The 17,627-nt window shown below is 37.9% G+C and overlaps 2 protein-coding genes across 4 annotated transcripts in view; one reads left to right on the plus strand and one right to left on the minus strand.

Moving 5' to 3' along the window:
• Positions 1 to 8,974, minus strand: part of TBCK (TBC1 domain containing kinase) — a 232,024-nt gene extending 223,050 nt beyond the window's left edge. Inside the window, exons 1-2 of one of the 3 annotated variants that reach the window (XM_060012853.1) lie at positions 8,648 to 8,973; positions 1,275 to 1,496 (exon numbers count right to left, since the gene is read on the minus strand). In XM_060012853.1, the coding sequence (XP_059868836.1) occupies positions 1,275 to 1,467 (193 nt within the window). In that variant the 5' untranslated portion in view covers positions 1,468 to 1,496; positions 8,648 to 8,973. Of the gene's footprint in view, positions 1 to 1,274; positions 1,497 to 8,643 lie in introns of all 3 variants that reach the window. The other 2 variants (XM_060012854.1, XM_060012855.1) reach the window with 2 other exon arrangements.
• A 193-nt stretch (positions 8,975 to 9,167) lies between these two features.
• AIMP1 (aminoacyl tRNA synthetase complex interacting multifunctional protein 1) overlaps positions 9,168 to 17,627 on the plus strand; it is a 40,541-nt gene continuing 32,081 nt past the window's right edge. Inside the window, exon 1 of the mRNA XM_060012857.1 lies at positions 9,168 to 9,273. Within this exon, the coding sequence (XP_059868840.1) occupies positions 9,272 to 9,273 (2 nt within the window). The 5' untranslated portion in view covers positions 9,168 to 9,271. The remainder of the gene's footprint in view (positions 9,274 to 17,627) is intronic.

Consider the following 17,627-nt stretch of genomic DNA (forward strand, 5'->3'; position numbering starts at 1 on the left):
ATTAAGTTAATTAAAATATGTAAAGCTTAGAATACTGTCTAATATATAATAAACACTCAATAAATATTAGCCATCAATAATATTTATTACAAAAAACATTTTCTACTCAGTCTAGAAAACTTTCAGAGCAACTATTTTTTAAGAGGCATAACCTTGAAAGTATCATTTAGCTTGTTTTTCAGCAAAACAATAAAGGAAATACAGTTTGCATTTTTTGAGCGTCTTTATTAATGTTAGGTTGAAACACCTGAAAATGCCATTTTTGTAGGAATAAAAACAGGGTAATATCAGCAAGTATATAGAGTTAACTTTCATAAATCATTTTGTTAGAAAAATTAAATATATTTCAGTGAGATGCATTTAAAATAATTCTAAGAAATGGAACCTCAGCATGCAATTAAGCTTTCGAAAATAATTTTAAAATAATTAAAATATTGCTAACATAAGCACGTTCAAGGGGTGCTACAGATTGAACATTTGTGTCCCCCCCACCCACATCCATATGTTGACACCTAATCCTCAGTGTGATGGTGTTTGGGGGTGGGGCTTTGGGAGGTGTGATCTTACAAAAGAGGCCTGAGAGAACACCCTTCCCACTCCCACCATGTGAGGTTACAGTGAGAAGACGGCTGTCAATGAAGAAGCGGGCCTCACCAGACATGGAATCTGCTGGTGCCTTAATCTCCAGAACTGTGAGAAATAAACCTTTCTTGTTTATAAGCCACTCGGTTTATGGTGTCTTATTTTAGCAGCCAGAATGGACTAAGATACAGGCTACGGAAGAAAAAAAGGCAGTAAACATCTTCCTGGTGAAACACTGACTTTTTAACCAATACAGTTCAACTTTTCCAAATGAAATCCTGTATGAAAAGACTAATGCAGCTCCAAAGAGGTAAAAAAATTAGTGACTCTCTTTTCATTTGAAGAAACTTAACCCAAATTATTACTTTCAATCATAAAATACACTCTCATAAACAATTCTAAAGTTTCTAACTTTAGAACTTTCATTTCCTTCTTAGAGAGGTGAAGAAATGCTTGAGAATAGGTGGCTTCCCTGAAAGGGAAAATTAAAAATCTTGATTCTCAGATCTAGGAAATATGAATCATTCAAATGTAGTAAGGAAAACTTAAATGATGCAGTTTGGCTAGAGTGAAAGATGAAGGCACTTGTACACACACATACTGATTACTTTATATGTTTACAACGTATATTATAACCTAACCAGGGTAACAGGGTAGAGAACACAAAATAGGAGACAACAACAGCAACTTACCATGCTTTCCCCGAGAAATATCCACATACTGGCACAGTCTGGGGTGCGTGATGGTCTTAAGGATTTGAAAGCGCCCTAAAATTTTGATGGAATTTGGTGTGAGAGGAAGCCCGTTGCTCCCACAAACATCATGTGGCAGAGCAGAGGCAAAGAAGGTAAAGGCACCCATTTCGGCATCCTTCAAGGGAAACATTTTTGGAGTCCTAGATCTTCCAAGATAACCTAGAAAAGGAGAGAAGTTTTTGATAGATCAACTAGACCTTAAGCCAGTGTTTTCTGACCTTAAACATGATAACTAATATAACTTGGAGGAAAATGCCAATCTGTACACTTTACAGTTAAAAAAAAAAAGTTAAAAAATTTCAAGACAATATCAAAGAGGAAAAACCACCCAATCATGAATTTATATTGCAGCTCTAAATCAAAATCAAAGATTTTCAATGGCATATAAAGGAAAGACAGAACATTCCCTCTACAAGGATGTCTGACAGTTCTAAGAGTTTAGAGGAAGTTTGTTATTGCATATTCATATCAGTAAGGCTCTTCTCTTTACCTAAAGCTTGAATAACCCACAGAGTTTCCTTTTTCAGAGTGAGGGGAGTCAGGAAAAAGGAAATAAGGATACCAACCAGAAACTTTAAATAATCAAGGACTCTATTAATAGTATAAAAATTAAACTAGATAACAGACAGCACTATAATGTTACTTAACTAATCAATTTTTGTTTCTGTGCTAGGTGCTTTACAAGTGATGTTTTAATCCCCTCAATGATCTTGACAGATGTTATTGCCTCTAGGTTAGAAATAGATGTTCTATGTGTAGATCCTGAGGGGTCCTAGCAGCATAGATTCCAAAGCAAATGGTGTCCCAGAGTTTTATCATGGAGCAGCCTGAAGATTAAAAAACTTGCTCCAAAATCTGAATCACATTATGACAACCACAACAAAAAAGGTCCTCCAACAAAAAATATCTCTCTCACCCACGTGTCTCATGAAAAAGACATTCCATTGGTCAAGCATTGCATTCTTCTCTTCTCAGCTTTTACAATAAAAATCTGGAATTCTAAATCAAGTTAACAGACTGCTTTTCATATGCCTGCCCAGAAACCTCATTAAAACATTAAAAAGAACTGTTTTAAAATGTATAAACTCATAACAAGGAAGAGGACAGAAAAAGGCCTTGAGCTGATGAAAGACTTCAAGAAACTCCTGTAAAGCATTTTGCATATAGAAGAGTATTGTCACAAGAAACAGAAAGAAGGAAGCTACAACCTATGATACAGTCAAGAAGTTTTGCTCAGCCTCTTCAGTTCAGAGGCTTCAGATTCATAGAAGGCAGGAACAATGGTGAACAGCAGCAGTCATAAGAAGGTTTGAAATGAGAAAGATAATTTGAAAGGCTGAAGAACAGAAGAGTCAACTCTGCCACCAGCCCCCCAGTATTGGCCAGTTATTTGTTTGTTTGTTTGGTTTTTCTTGTTGTTTTTTTGGTACGCGGGCCTCTCACTGTTGTGGCCTCTCCCGTTGCGGAGCACAGGCTCCGGACGCGCAGGCTCAGCGGCCATGGCTCACGGGCCCAGCCGCTCCACGGCATGTGGGATCTTCCCGGACCGGGGCATGAACCCGTGTCCCCTGCATCGCAGGCGGACTCTCAACCACTGCACCACCAGGGAAGCCCCTGGCCAGTTATTTATCCTCTAAGCAAAAGAAAAACAAAAAACAAAATGGTTCATCCCTAAAGGAATAAAATAAACTGTGTGAGAATTACAATAAATAGTTGGTATGAGCACCGTGGACAAAAGCAAACTCCTCTTAATTCTGGAATTTGTAAGACCCCAGTTAAGATCTGGCTGTCTACCAAGCCATCCTAAAACAGGGTATTCCAGTCAAAAAGACTATCCACATACAAAATGCTCCCAGACAGTCTTCCTTAACTCTTAAATGAGGAACTGTCCAGGAATCATCAGATAGTTGAGGAAAGACTATAGCATAAAGGGCAAAAAATAAAATAAACCAAAAAAAAAAAAATCTGCCCTGGATGCAACCAAAATAATTTATGAAAAAAAACCCCAAACCAAAACTAACTCTAATAAATTTAGAAAGTTTTGAGAAAATTTTGAGAAGATATTACACCAATTATATAAAAAAGGAGGTATGGAAAAACATATTTTATAAAAGAATGAAAAGGAATTGCCAACATATATGAGAAGATAAACCTCATTAATATTCAAGAAATTGTTCATTAAAATCACATGAGAATTTATACCTGTGAGACAGTAAAAATTAAGAAATCTGATAATACACAATGTTAGATTATGGAGAAACAGAGTGTAAATTGGTACAATGACTTTGGAAGACAGTTTGACACTATTTTGTTCCTGCAGAAACTCCTACACACATACACAAGCAGAAACCAAGAAAGATCAGGGTGGTATTGTTTCTATTATCTCTAAACTGGAAACAACTTAAATGTCCACACACAAGTGAATGGCTAAATAAACTGTGGTACATTCATTTGATGGAAGAACACACAGGATGGAAAACAAGCAAACTATAGCAACATTTAATAATACAGATGAATGCTAGAAATATAATGTTGAGCAGGAAAAAAAGTCACACAAAACTTATGCCAATATTCATAAAATTCAAAAACCATAAAAGCTAAATAATAAATAATTCAGGAATACTTACATATGAGGTAAGAATATATCCAAACCTTAAAGGAATTAAAAAGAAAACCTGAGGCTAGGGTTACCACTATATGAAAAACAGTCATAAGATTAGGGAATAACCCATAAGAAGCTTCAAAAATTTTGAGTAATATTCTTATTCTTAATTGGTGGGTTAAGGGTGTTCATATTATTATTATGCTCCATAATTCCCATATTCTATATTTCTATCTATTTATATATATGTGCTATATACAGTATATTTCATAAAAATTGAAAAAAAATTTTAAATTTTAAAATGAAAAATATTTTTAAATACAATGAATTGATTTTCAACAAAGGCCAGTGAATTCAATAGGAAAAGGATAGTCTTTTTAACGAATGGTGCTAAAACAATACATCCACATGGGAAAAAATTAACCTCAACTCCTACTGCTACATCCACAAAAATCTGATATGGATTATAGACCTAAATGTAAAAGCTAAAACTGTAAGTCTTCTACAAAAAAAAACCCCCAAAAAAACACAGAATATTTTTGCAACCTTAGGATAGGCAAAGATTTCTGAAGCAGGATAAAAAAAGCCATAAAAAATTAACTTTATAAAGTGGGCTTCATCAAAATTAAAAACATTGCACATCAAAAATCACATTTGAGAAAATAAAAATCCAAGCCAAAGTTAAGAAAAATATTATTTATATCTATATATAACATTTTTATCAAATAGATGTATATGTATTATATGTATGTTTGTATATATGATAATAGACTTAGAATATATAAAGAATGCCTACAACTCAATAATAAAAAGAAAAACAAAAATAGGTAAAAGTCTGAAACATGTATTTTTCACAAAGAAGGAATACAAATAGACAATAAGCACATGAAAAAGTTCTCAATATAATTAATCAGCAGGGAAGTGCAAATTAAAAGCATAACAATATACCATTTCACACCTACCAGAAAGGCTAAAATTGGAATGACTGGCAATACCAAGTGTTGAGAAAAATGTGGAACTGGAGCTGATACTCTGCTGCTGATGGTAGTGTTAAAATGACACAAGAACTTTGAAAAACTGTTTGGAAAGCTGTCCTAAAGTTAAAAATACCCCTTATGACTCAGAAATTCCACTCCTACTCGGTACTTACCCGAGAAAACTTAAAATATTTGTCCATAAAAATACTTGTACAAGAATGTTCACAGAAGTTTTACTCATAACAGTCCCAAACTGGAAGCAATGTAAACATCATACAAGTGAACTGATAAACAAGTTGTAGCATATTCATCCAATGAAATGCTATTCAAAAGCAACAAAAAAGGAACAACCATGCCAAAATATGGATGTATCTCAAAAATATTATGTTGATGAAAGCAGTAGACACATAAGAGTGTATATCCTATGGCTCCATTTAAATGTAGTTCTAGAACTACAGTTATAAACTATAGTGATAAAAAAGAGAATTGTAGTGCCTTGGCTGGGTGGGTGTGGGGGGGGGGCGGGGACAGGATTGGAGAGGGAAACATAGGAACTTTCTGGAGTAGTCCAAATGTTTCACATCTTGATTAGGGTGGTGTTTGTCACTTTTGTTCACATGTATCAAAACTCCTCAAACGGATCACCTAAAATCAGTGTACTCTAATATATGTAAATTTCATCTCATTTAAAAAAAGAAAATGAAACAAAATTAAGAGAATATGAGAAAATAATAATTTTAAAAGTTAGTGCTTGGTACTTAAACATATGATTACCAAACTAGATAGAAGTGTTAGAAAATAAAATTGAGACAATTACTCAGAACATGAAGCAAATGGGCAAATAGATTAAAAAAAGCATAACAGAAAAGTTAACACACATAGTGAATCGACCCAAGAATTCAACAACCACCTTATAGGCATTTCAAAAAAAGGGAACAGGGAAAAATAAAAGAGAATAAATTACAAAAGATGGGAGAAAATTCCCCACAATTGAAGGGAAATATGTACCTTCAAATTAAAAAGGCTTCTAATTTCAAGGAGAATAAATGAAAGAAGACCCAAATGGAGACATTTATGCTAGCTCCATCAAATGAGTTAACTGCAAGGAGAATAAACTCAGACCAAGACATGCCATGACAAATTTTCAAAGCATCAAGCATAACTAAAAATTTAAATCATTTCAGAGAGAAAACAAATAGTTCAGGCATCAACAAATCAAGATCAGACACTCATTCTCATGAGCAACAACAGAAGTTAGAAGATGGTGAAGCCTTGAAAAGTTGGAAGAAACATAATTTTGTTTCTTTATCTAGCCAAACTATCATTCATAATAGCAAAATAATAATTTACAACTATTCAAACATTAAAAACTAAAATCACCATCCACATACCTTCATGAATAAGTTTCTTTAGGATGTATTCTAACAAAACAGAGGAGAAAACCAAATAATAAAAGACATGGAGTTAAGAAACAATGTATCTTACTCAAGAATTCAATGAATATAATCCAGTATAGAAGCTGCACCAAAGGACTAGAAAGTAATCTGTTCCAATTAAACAGAAGGGAATATCTTCAAGCAGAGTAAGGGAGGTTCTCATACAAAGAATGAGAGGATGTGGTGAATAAAGCACATGCATCTTTTCCCTCAAAGAAAGTGCAAAGTACTCTGTGAAAGTCAGGAGAGCCAAAAGCTACATAAGAAGTATATAATCCAAAAAATTAAGCACATTTAACTATGGCATAATTTTTGTTATTGGAGAGGAAGAAAGAGTAATCAGTTGGACGTTAATATTACAAATCTTCTTGTTAGAGTGGTACAAAGGTCATGAAATTAAAACATTGGGAAGGAAATGTATAATAGCATATGTCTTGGCTCAGCATTGAAGATTATTTACAAAGCTATAATATTGTAACATTTTACTAGTTTTTAAACACATAAACAAAGCAAAAAACAACTGCAGTTAAGAAATATACTGTAACTATTAATAACCTTGACAACGTACAAGTAAAGGTCCACCTAAGGGAAGGTGGGAATGGATGCAGTTTCTGTGGCGGTAAAGGAAGGTAGAGTCTCTACTTCCCTCATTTTACAAGATAAGGAGCCAAATATAAGTATTTTCAAAAGTTCATATGAAAAAAATTAAGTTTAAATATATTACTTAGAATTCTAAAATTAACCAATATGAAAACTAAAAATTGTGATAACGATTCAAAAATTTGTAGAAGAGGGCTTCCCTGGTGGCACAGTGGTTAAGAATCCACCTGCCAGTGCAGGGGACACGGGTTGGAGCGCTGGTTCGGGAAGAGCCCACATGCCGCGGAGCAACTAAGCCTGTGCGCCACAACTACTGAGCCTGCGTTCTAGAGCCCGTGTGCCACAACTACTGAGCCCACGCGCCTAGAGCCCGTGCTCCCCAACAAGAGAAGCCACGGCAATGAGAAGCCCACGCACAGCAACGAAAACCCACTGCAGCCAAAAAAAAAAAAAAAAAAAAAAAACCCACAACATTGTAAATCAACTGTATTTCAATAAAAATTATTAAAAAAAAAATTGCGGTCGAGAGGTTGTGGATGTTGTGGCCTATCTTAAGAAGTCAATTAAAATAAAAAGAATTAGCAGTTTAACTTGTTCAACATACAGACCTAAAATTAGAAAAGGTTAAAAATTATTATCTCTGAAGTAACATAACTGAGGGTAGGAAGGAAGAGCCTGAGCTGTTGCATTTTATTAGGCAGTCCTTTTATACTATGCTATTCGATCTTCCATTAGATACTTCTGTCACTTAGACAACTAAAAATCAAATAACCAAATAAAGAAAATGCAAATAATGCAAAACGATAGAACAGTAGTTGGCGTTAAACATTTCATCAGTGTTCTGCTTCAACTACCTCTTAGATGGGTGCACATAAAGCTTTACACATAACAAACACACAGACATAGATTTTTTTCCGCTTGGTGAGTGGAAGAAAGCCAGTGGAAAAAACAACTGAGGTGAGAGATTAGTTGAGGAAAAAAAACAACATAAGGAGTTGGGTTTGAAAATTCATTCATTCAACAAATATCCTGAAGCTCCTATTTTAAGTCAGGTGTTTTTCCAGCTTCGGGGCCACCAGTGAACAGGACACAATATCCGCCCTCAAAGAACTTTAAGTGGAAATGCATCATAAAGGGAAAAAGGTAAAAAAATAGGGCAAAAGATGCATATTTCGTTACGAATAAAACAGTTTACACATTTCTTCAATGGGTTTCATTTATTTTATGTACTTTCCCGCAAAAAGTTGTTTTTCTGTCCCAAATAAAAACATGGACAAGACGCCTTGAAAAGCAACCACTAACAATTCTAAAGAAACTTCCACTCGCTCACATTCTTTCACTGCACAAGTGAATGCCACATCTCGACAACTGACTAAGCCTTTGAAAACAAGAAACAAACCAAAGCAAGAGTTTAATCTATGTTGAGCAACGGGAGAGCCGATTCCAAATTCTCTGAAACTGTCAGGTGGAAGATCCTTTCTAAGAGCCGCCTGCAGTCCTCAAAGGACTCAGGTGTGTAGGGGGAAGGCGGGCTGTAGGTAGGGATGGAGACGGTACTCAGCAGCCAGCAGCTGCACCGGTGGTCTCTATCACTCACGGTGGAAATGCGAGGCCGCTCGCTGCACCTGACCTTCCTCTACCTCCCACCAGCCCCGACCACTACGACACAGAAAACTGGGAAACCCAAATACCTGCCTCTGGGTCTGGGGACGCAGGCGGACACAAAGACAAGGGGATGGAGCTCCTACACAGGGCCCCAAAGCTGTCGCTGGAGCTGGTGTTGCCGCTATTGCTTAGTGCACCAGACCCTGCATTTCAGGTGCTTCTACAAGAGGCTGCTCCTGGAGCGCCGGGAGCTCAGAGATTGCCCTTTGCCCGCCAGCTTAAGTCAGCTGGAGTTGACTGCCTCGCCTCCGGCCAGGAGAGCGACCCCAGCGTTCTCCGCTGACAGCTCCCAGCTCTCCCCTCGACCACCCTCAGCTCGGCCTTTTCCTCTGACCTCACAGCGTCCGCGACGGAACTCTAAAGAAAGACCCCGACGTCCGGCGTCTTGCCTCTCGCCCAACCTGGCGACAAAATACAGAGACCGAGGAAGAGGTGCGGAATGGTTGGCGTTATTGGCTGAAGGAATGGACGACGGGGAGTGTGGTGTGGCAGCGCACGGGAAGGGGGCCACTGAATTTGAAGAAGAATCTGTGGACCGCTCAGGCGTTTAGCGAGGACACCTCATTGGGTCCTTTCTTGCTGCCTTCGTGAGCGGGAGGCTGTTCTTACCGGCTCCGGGCCGAGACGGCCGAGGTTCCGCCTGTTCACCGATACATGTGAGTGTCGTCCGCAGAGGGTCCCGGGGTACGGGGATTGCGAACATAAGAGTCCCCTGTCCCTTAGTGGCCTTCGGATAATAGGACCTGGCCTGCGGGGAAGTCGGCCCACAGCAGCGCCAATCTTGGCATGAGGAAGTAGGGAACAGCTTGGGACCTTTTGAAGGAGCCAAGTTTGAGAAATGGGATGCGGGGCCGAGGGGAAGGATGTTACTGGAAAAGATATATGCACAAACATGTTTATTTTTGCATGTGTGAGAGAACCGGGAGGCGGTGACAGGAATTCGTTTATTCCACAAGTAGTTATTCAGCGCCCACCATGTTCTAAACACTGTTTTAGGCATCGGTAAAAAGCAATGAACAAAACAGACAAAAATTTCTGTCTCCCTGTAGTTCACATTTTATTGAACATACATACTAAACAAAGTTAAGAAAAGCATGCCGTATCTTAGGTCGTAATGACTGCTGAAAACAAAAATAGTGAAGCCGGGAAGGAGGATATAGGTTGAAATTTTAGTATGGCCAAGGAAGGTCTCACTGAAAAGATCACTCTTCAGTCAAGAGCTGACAGAAGCAAGAGAGTTAATCGTTAGGCTGTTTTGGGGAAGTGCAGTCAGGCAGACGGACCAGACATTGCAAAAGCCATCAGTCAGGAACTCTCCTGAACAGCAAGGAAGCCTGTAGGTCAGAGTTGAGTGAAGCAACTAAAGCTGGAGAAAGAATCAGAGATCCGGAACAGGTCATGAAGGATCTTGAGGGCGTCTAACCCATTGGAGGGTTTTGAGCAGTGGAGTACTTACTTCCTTTTTAAAAGAATCTCTCTAGTTGCTCTCAAGAATAGACTGGAGAGAATGAGGTGGAAGAAACACCAGTTAGGAGGCTTTTACATAAATCCAGAGGAGATATGATAGTGGCTTGACTAAGGGTGGTATGAAATGACCTGTCAGATTCTTAGTGCTCTTAATTTAGGTATGCAAGAATTTTAATGGATGGCCAGTTAATTTTCTTTAATTAGGTTTCGGAAACACTTTTAAAATGACTTGTATTGTGAGGTTAGGAGTAACAAACACGAGTTAAAATCATGGCTTTACCATTTAATATTTGAATGGATTTAGACAAGTCACATAATTTCTCTGAGTTTATCTATAACCTTATTGTCTCACAAGGTTATAAAGATTAAATGACAATGTATGTAATGTGCCAGGCTCATTAAAGTAGTGGCTACTGTTATTAACTGTGTTTTTGGTTAAGAAATGGAAGAAAGATAGTGGTGAGTACATCTGTGGGTGGAAAGGTTTGGTTAAATCCTATTGGGGAAAATCTGAGCCCACTAAAACATGACCTTGTTTGGTAAGTGGGCCATGGGAGACCTAGACATACCCCTTTTAAAATTTTATACATATGTCACTGGACAAAAAGGTTTTCTGTGTTAATGTCCGTAGTATCTGAAACACATGGACTGTCTTCTCTTAGCCATACCCTCATAGCCATCCCTTAAGCCCTCCAGGATCCCCAGTGTCCTCATTAGTAAACGGGAAGAAGGCTCTCTGGTGAGTAGAGAAAAACAATCAAGCATAAATACAAATTTCCAGTTATAAAATGAATAAGCCATGGGGATGTAATGTACAGCATGGTGACTGTAGTTAATACTGTTTTGCATATTAGAAAATAGCTAGGAGACTGGATCTTGATGGTTCTCATCACAAGAAAAAAATTGTAACTATGTATGGTAAAGGATGTTAACTGGACTATTGTAGTGTTCATCTTGCAACCCAATCAAAAAATGGGCAGAAGATCTAAATAGACATTTCTCCAAAGAAGACATGCAGATGGCTGAGAGACACATGAAAAGATGCTCAGTGTCGCTAATTATTAGAGAAATGCAAATAAAAACTACAGTGAGGTATCACCTCACACTAGTTCGAATGGCCATCATCAAAAAGTCTACAAATAATAAATGCTGGAGAGGGTGTGGAGGAAAGGGAACCCTTTTGCACTGTTGGTGGGAATGTAAATTGGTATAGCTGCTATGGAGAACAGTATGGAGGTTCCTTAAAAAACTAAAAATAGAGCTACAGTATGATCCTGCAGTCCTACTTCTGGGAATATATGTGGAGAAAACTATAATTCAAAAAGATACATGCACCCCGGTGTTTAATGAAGCATTATTTACAATAGGCAACACATGGAAGCAACTTAAATATCCATCAAGAGATGAATGGATAGAGAAAATGTGGTGTATATATATACATACACACACACACACACACACAATGGAATATTACTCAGCCATAAAAAGAATGAAATAATGCCATTTGTAGTAACATGGATGGACCTAGAGATTATCATATGAAATGAAGTCAGACAGAGAAAGACAAGTATATGATATCACTTATATGTGGAATCTAAAAATGAACTTACTTACAAAACAGAAACAGACTCACAGACATAGAAAACAAACTTACGGTTACCAAAGGGGAAAAGTATGTGGGGGGGGGGGTAAATTAGGAATTTGGGAGTAACTTATACGCACTACTATATATAAAACAGATAAATAACAAGGACCTACTGTATAGCATGGGGAACTATACTCAATATTTTGTAACAACCTATATGGGAAAAGAATCTGGAAAAGTATGTATATATGAATTACTTTGCTGCACACCTGAAACTAACACAACATTGTAAATTAACTATACTTCAATAATAAAAAAAAAAGAAAGTCACACAGCTAATGGGTGGCATAGCTGGCATTTGAATTCATTCCCTGATCACATGCTTAGAATAAAAACAAAAAGAATAAAATGAACTTTCACAAAAAGCATAGTTTTATATCTTTCTGTGTTTTGACAAATATTTCTCAAAATATTTAATTTTTTAATTTACCTGTTTAAAAATTCTGACTTTTGACACATTTTAAATCCTAGCAGGAGTTTTAACCTAGAGCTGCATTGTGTAGAACTGTAATAAATGTTCTTAGAGTGGGGTAGCTTAGTGATTAGATTACAAAACAAATGGAGGAAAGAAGTTTGGAAGGTAAGAATAGGGGTGGTGGTAGAAGAGAGAAAAAAGTGATTAAAATTACTGTAGTTCACTAGTTCTGAGAGACATATTTTTCTCATATTTATAGCTCTGAAATAGTGGGGTATTCAAAGTTTTAAACTCATTATAGACTAAATAGCAGCTGTGACATCGTTGTCACTGCCCAACTTACGCAAACTTGGTTATAACTGATAATACTGTCATTAGTTCAGTTGAGCTGTGTGTACTGTTGGTGCATAGTTGTTGAGTTTAATCTCTTAAGTATCCTTTAAAAGATCATTTAGCACTTAAATAAAAAGTTACTGTGTTTGCAGAAATACATGGAAGAAATAAATTAGGAGTTTGGGATTAACATATATACACTACTATATATAAAATATGTAAATAAGGACCTACTATATAGCACAAGGAAATATACTCAGTGTCTTGTAATAACCTGTACTGTAAAAACTCTGAAAAGGGAAATATATATATAAAACAATCACTTTGCTATATACTTGAAACTAACACAACATTGTAAATTAACTATACTTCAGTTTTCAAAAAAGAAATTCATGGAAACACAAGAGTGATATAAGATAAAAATAAGGATAAATTCAAAACAGGTATTTCAATACATAATACAGGATGTGACTAAGTGTAAGAGAACATTAGGTCAGTTAAATCAGCCGTGGTTTTTTTCCTTAATGGTACCCAAAATAATGCAGCATCTTATGATTGGAGTCATTTTACAATTGATGGTATCTTATATATGATGAAATACAATACTTAGAGTGTCTAAGGAGAATATAAATTTTTACCAAATTGCAATTATGAAACAGTGAAATCAGATATTTTGAGAAAGAGAATCACTTCCAAATTTTTGTGGAGTTCTCTGTACTATAAAGTAAAAATGAAAGTCTGCACTTAAAACTTCCATTTCAAAGCAATAGTTTATGTTTGGTTCCTAACATTGAGAGCCCAGGGTAGGGGATTTGTTAATTTTTAAAAAGTACTGGCAATTTCAAAATCAGTGGGGAAGACTACTGTAGAGATTGCTGAGGTAAAGGGAAGTCATTTAGAAATGATAGGAATCTCTGAAGTAATCTTTTATGTGTGTGTTTTAATGATTCAGATGTAGTCTAAATTCATGTATTTGCTAAAACCAGCTTCACCTGATTTTATGATTAGTGGCATCTTACAGTAGCTTTTTAGGTTTGATGAAATATGGTGATTATGTTGAGAAGAACAGAATTAATGTGAAAGGGCAGAATAATTTAGATAATACTTTTCAAAAGCTTTTTATCATAAAAAATGTTTATTTTTTTAAATTTAGTGTAGGAAAAAGAAAAAAAAGTCTTGACTCTTACTATCCAACTACAGTTAACATACTCAGTGTACTGTTTTCCTGTCAATGTTTTAGATTTGTAATTACTGTGCATGTGATTAAATATTATATCTATTTTAATCACATAATCTTTTTTTTAAAATTTTGATGCAGACTAAGCCAGAATTCCCAAATTGTTTTAGAAAATACTAGTTCAAATAAATGTTAATTAGGTGTTCCTTGCTTAGTATTCCGTGGCTAAATACTTTGGGAAATGCTTCATAAGTATACCCTTTACAGAAATTATAGCTTGGGCATTAAAAGAAATAACTCCAGAATCAGACAGACCTAAGTTTCAATCATTTACTAACTAGCCACATTAATTGGCAAATTAATTTTAAGTCAAGTTTTCTTCTCTGTATAATGGAGATAATTACTGTATTTGTAGATGATCTGTGTAAAGCATTTAGCCAGCCCACAATAAATGCTCTTCAAATGTTACCTATTATTATTAACTTTATCATCTGTGAGAAACCCTTTACGTGTTAGCATATTAAAAGTTCGGAGGACGGGATTCCCTGGTGGCACAGTGGTTGAGAGTCCGCCTGCCGATGCAGGGGACACGGGTTTGTGCCCCAGTTCGGGAAGATCCCACATGCCGCGGAGCAACTGGGCCCATGAGCCATGGCCGCTGAGCCTGTGCGTCTGGAGCCTGTTCTCCACAATGGGAGAGGCCACAACAGTGAGAGGCCTGCATACCCCTCCACCAAAAAAAACGTTCGGAGGAGACTAAGGAAACTTCTGAAGTTTTGAAATCCAGCAGGTACTCAATGTAAAATTGAAAATCACTGGAGCAGTTGGCACAGAGTAGTGAAATGAGCGCTGGATTGAATGGCAAAACATTTTTCTGAGCTTTAAGCAATGATGTTGTTAAGCTAACAGTGTTGCCCTAAACATAACCTCTTTTAAAAAATTTTCTCCAGTTTTCTGTGTGTCTCCCATTTGTCTAAAGTGTAGTGAGTACAAGGAACATGTTTAATCTTGCTTCCTACTATAAATCTGGCACATACTCAAAATCAGGGACCATAAGTAAAATTTGGGTCATGAATGTGTTATTTATAGGGACCTGGCTAGTAACATAAATGGCAAACAGGGAATGGTGGGTGAAGTCTGTTTTGCCTTGCTTAAAGGCATTCACGTTCAGTTGTTTCAAATACTGATCTGTTTGGTGACCATTTATAATCCCTAGAAGAGACTAGAGTTCAGGATCAAACCATTGAGAACATCAGCATTAAAGGGATAAGAAAAAGGAGATGCTGAGGAAGTAGGTGAAATCAGGTGAAAGTATCCTCATTTTATAAATTAAGAACATGAAGCATAGAGAAGTTAAGTACCTTTACCAAGTTTGTCACACAGCTGGTAGTATGTGATTCAACCAAGATTTGTTGGCTGTAAATGCTTTTTTCAAAAAAAACTATGCTCTCCTACCTGTGGTAGCAATCATTATCTGCATACTACTAGAAAACATTGACATAAACTTATGCATCCTACTTGTATTTTTGAAAAGTTTAAATGACAGTTAATCAACAAGTACTAGAAAACCTGTTTCCAGAGCTTCTAATTCTAAAATCAATAAATAGTTCTTAATATTTGAGAACAGGTTTGTCAACACATAGACCTGATTAGAAATTAATCCAGAGGCAGAGTCAAATGGCTATGTGGGAAGACACGGAGTTAGCGTCTCCCCACAACTAGGGTGCCTGCCAGCCGCTGGTGGGGACCTCTGATGCCCAAGAAGATGGGAGGAACCCCAAAGTGAACCAGTAGGATGTAGGGGGACTGAGAGGGGAGGAGAACTGGAGGCCAGACAGAATCAGCACCCCTGAGGCCGGAGAGATCAGGAGAGGCAGGTGGGAGGGGCCCTCTGGGAGGAGTGGAGGGCGACTGCCCCATCCACTCTGGCATGGGGAGCCTGCTGAGCTCCCAGGCCAGCCCCTGCCACCAAACCCCCATCTAGGCCGCGTGGGTCCTTGGGGGCATAGGAGGGAGGCTAGGGAGATCAGGAGAGGCAGGCGGGAGGGGCCATCCAGGATGAGTGGGAGAGGAGCAGAGGGCAATTGCCGTGCCCACTCGAGCCTGGGGAGCCTGCTGAGCTCCCAGGGTGATCCCCTGCCCTCCAAAGCCCCCTCCAGGTCATGTGGGTCCTTGGGGGCATAGGAAGGAGGCTTAGGGGAGAACAGGAGAGGCAGGTGGGAGGGGCCCTCCCAGACTGGAGGAGCAGGAGAGGAGAGGAGGGCACTGTCCCCACTCACTCGAGCCCATGAAGCCTGCTGGGCTCCGAGGTGAGGTCCCCTGCCCTCTTGAGACCAGGGTTCGGGGGGCACATCTGGGCCCCTTCTGTTCCTTGAGCCTAAGCCCAACCCCCACAGCCCCCAGAGCCTTTTCCAGCCCTGTGGGTCCTGAGAATTGGCCCCGCCTACCACCCAAACCTCACCCTTGCATAGGTCCCACAGTCCACAGCCAAGGCCTTTGCCCCCTGTATTTCTTTTTTTTCTTTTCCCTCCTCTTTTTTAGTATTGTGATACTGATAAACCTTCCAGTTCTTGATTCATCTACATTTTATTTTATATTCTTCCTAACATATCTGTTAGTTTCCTAGTCTGATTTTATTTTTTACTTTGTTATTGTGTTTTTTGTTTCTTTTTTTCTGCCACACCAGGCAGCTTGCAGGGTCTTGGTTCATGAGCCCGGGGTTGGGCTCAAGCTCCTGAGGTGGGAGCTCTGAGTCCAAACCACTGGACTAACAGAACCTCAGACCCCAGGGAATATTCGTCAGAGTGAGGTCTCACAGAATTCCTCATCTCAGCACCAAGACCCAGCTCTGCCCAATAGCCTAAAAACCCCACTATTAAAGTCTCAGGCCAAACAACCAGTAAAACAGGAACATAATCCCACTTATTAAACAACAACAAAAAAGATGAGATGACAAAAAATATGTCACAGATGAAGGAGCAAGGTAAAAACCTACAGAAGATGAAATAAATGAAGAGGAAACAGGCAATCTACCTGGAAAAGAATTCAGAGTAATAATAGTAAAGAAGATCCAGAATCTTGGAAATAGAATGGAGGCACGGATTGAGAAAACACAAGAAATGCTTAACAAAGATCTAGAACAACTAAAGAGCAAACAGAAAGAACACAATAAATGAAATGAAAAATACACTAGAAGGAATCAATATCAGAAAAACTGAGGCAGAATAACGAATAAGTGAGCTGGAAGACAAAATGGTGGAAATAACTGCTGAGGGGCAGAATAAAGAAAAAAAATGCAAAGAATTGAAGACAATCTCAGAGACCTCTGGGACAACACCACATTCAAATTATAGGGGTCGCAGAAGAAGAAGAGAAAAATAAAGGGTGTAATATTTGAAGAGATTATAGTTGAAAACTTCCCTAAGATGGGAAAGGAAATAGTCACCCAATTCCAGGAAGCACAGAGAGTCCCATACAGGATAAACCCTAGGAAAAACACACCAAGACACATATTAATCAAACTAACAAAAATTAAATTCAAAGAAAAAATATTAAAAGAAGCAAGGGAAAAACAGAAAATAACATACAAAGGAATCCCTGTAAGGTTATCAGCTCATTTTTCAGCAGAAACTGCAGGCCAAAAGGGACTGGCAGGATGTACTTAAAGTGATGAAAGAGAAAAACCTACAACCAAGATTACTCTACCCTGCAAGGATCCCATTCACATTCGATGGAGAAGTCAAAAGCTTTTCAGACAAGCAAAAGCTAAGAGAATTCCGCACCGCAAACCAGCTTTACAACAAATGCTAAGAAACTTCTCTCAGTGAGAAACACAAGAAAAAGACCCACAAAAACAAACCCAAAACAATTAAGAAAATGGTAATAGGAGCATACATATCGATAATAACCTTGAATGTAAATGGATTAAATGCCCCAACCAAAAGACAAAGACTGGATGAATGGATACAAAAAC

Source organism: Delphinus delphis, chromosome 5, assembly GCF_949987515.2.
Source record: "Delphinus delphis chromosome 5, mDelDel1.2, whole genome shotgun sequence".
NCBI lineage: Eukaryota > Metazoa > Chordata > Mammalia > Artiodactyla > Delphinidae > Delphinus > Delphinus delphis.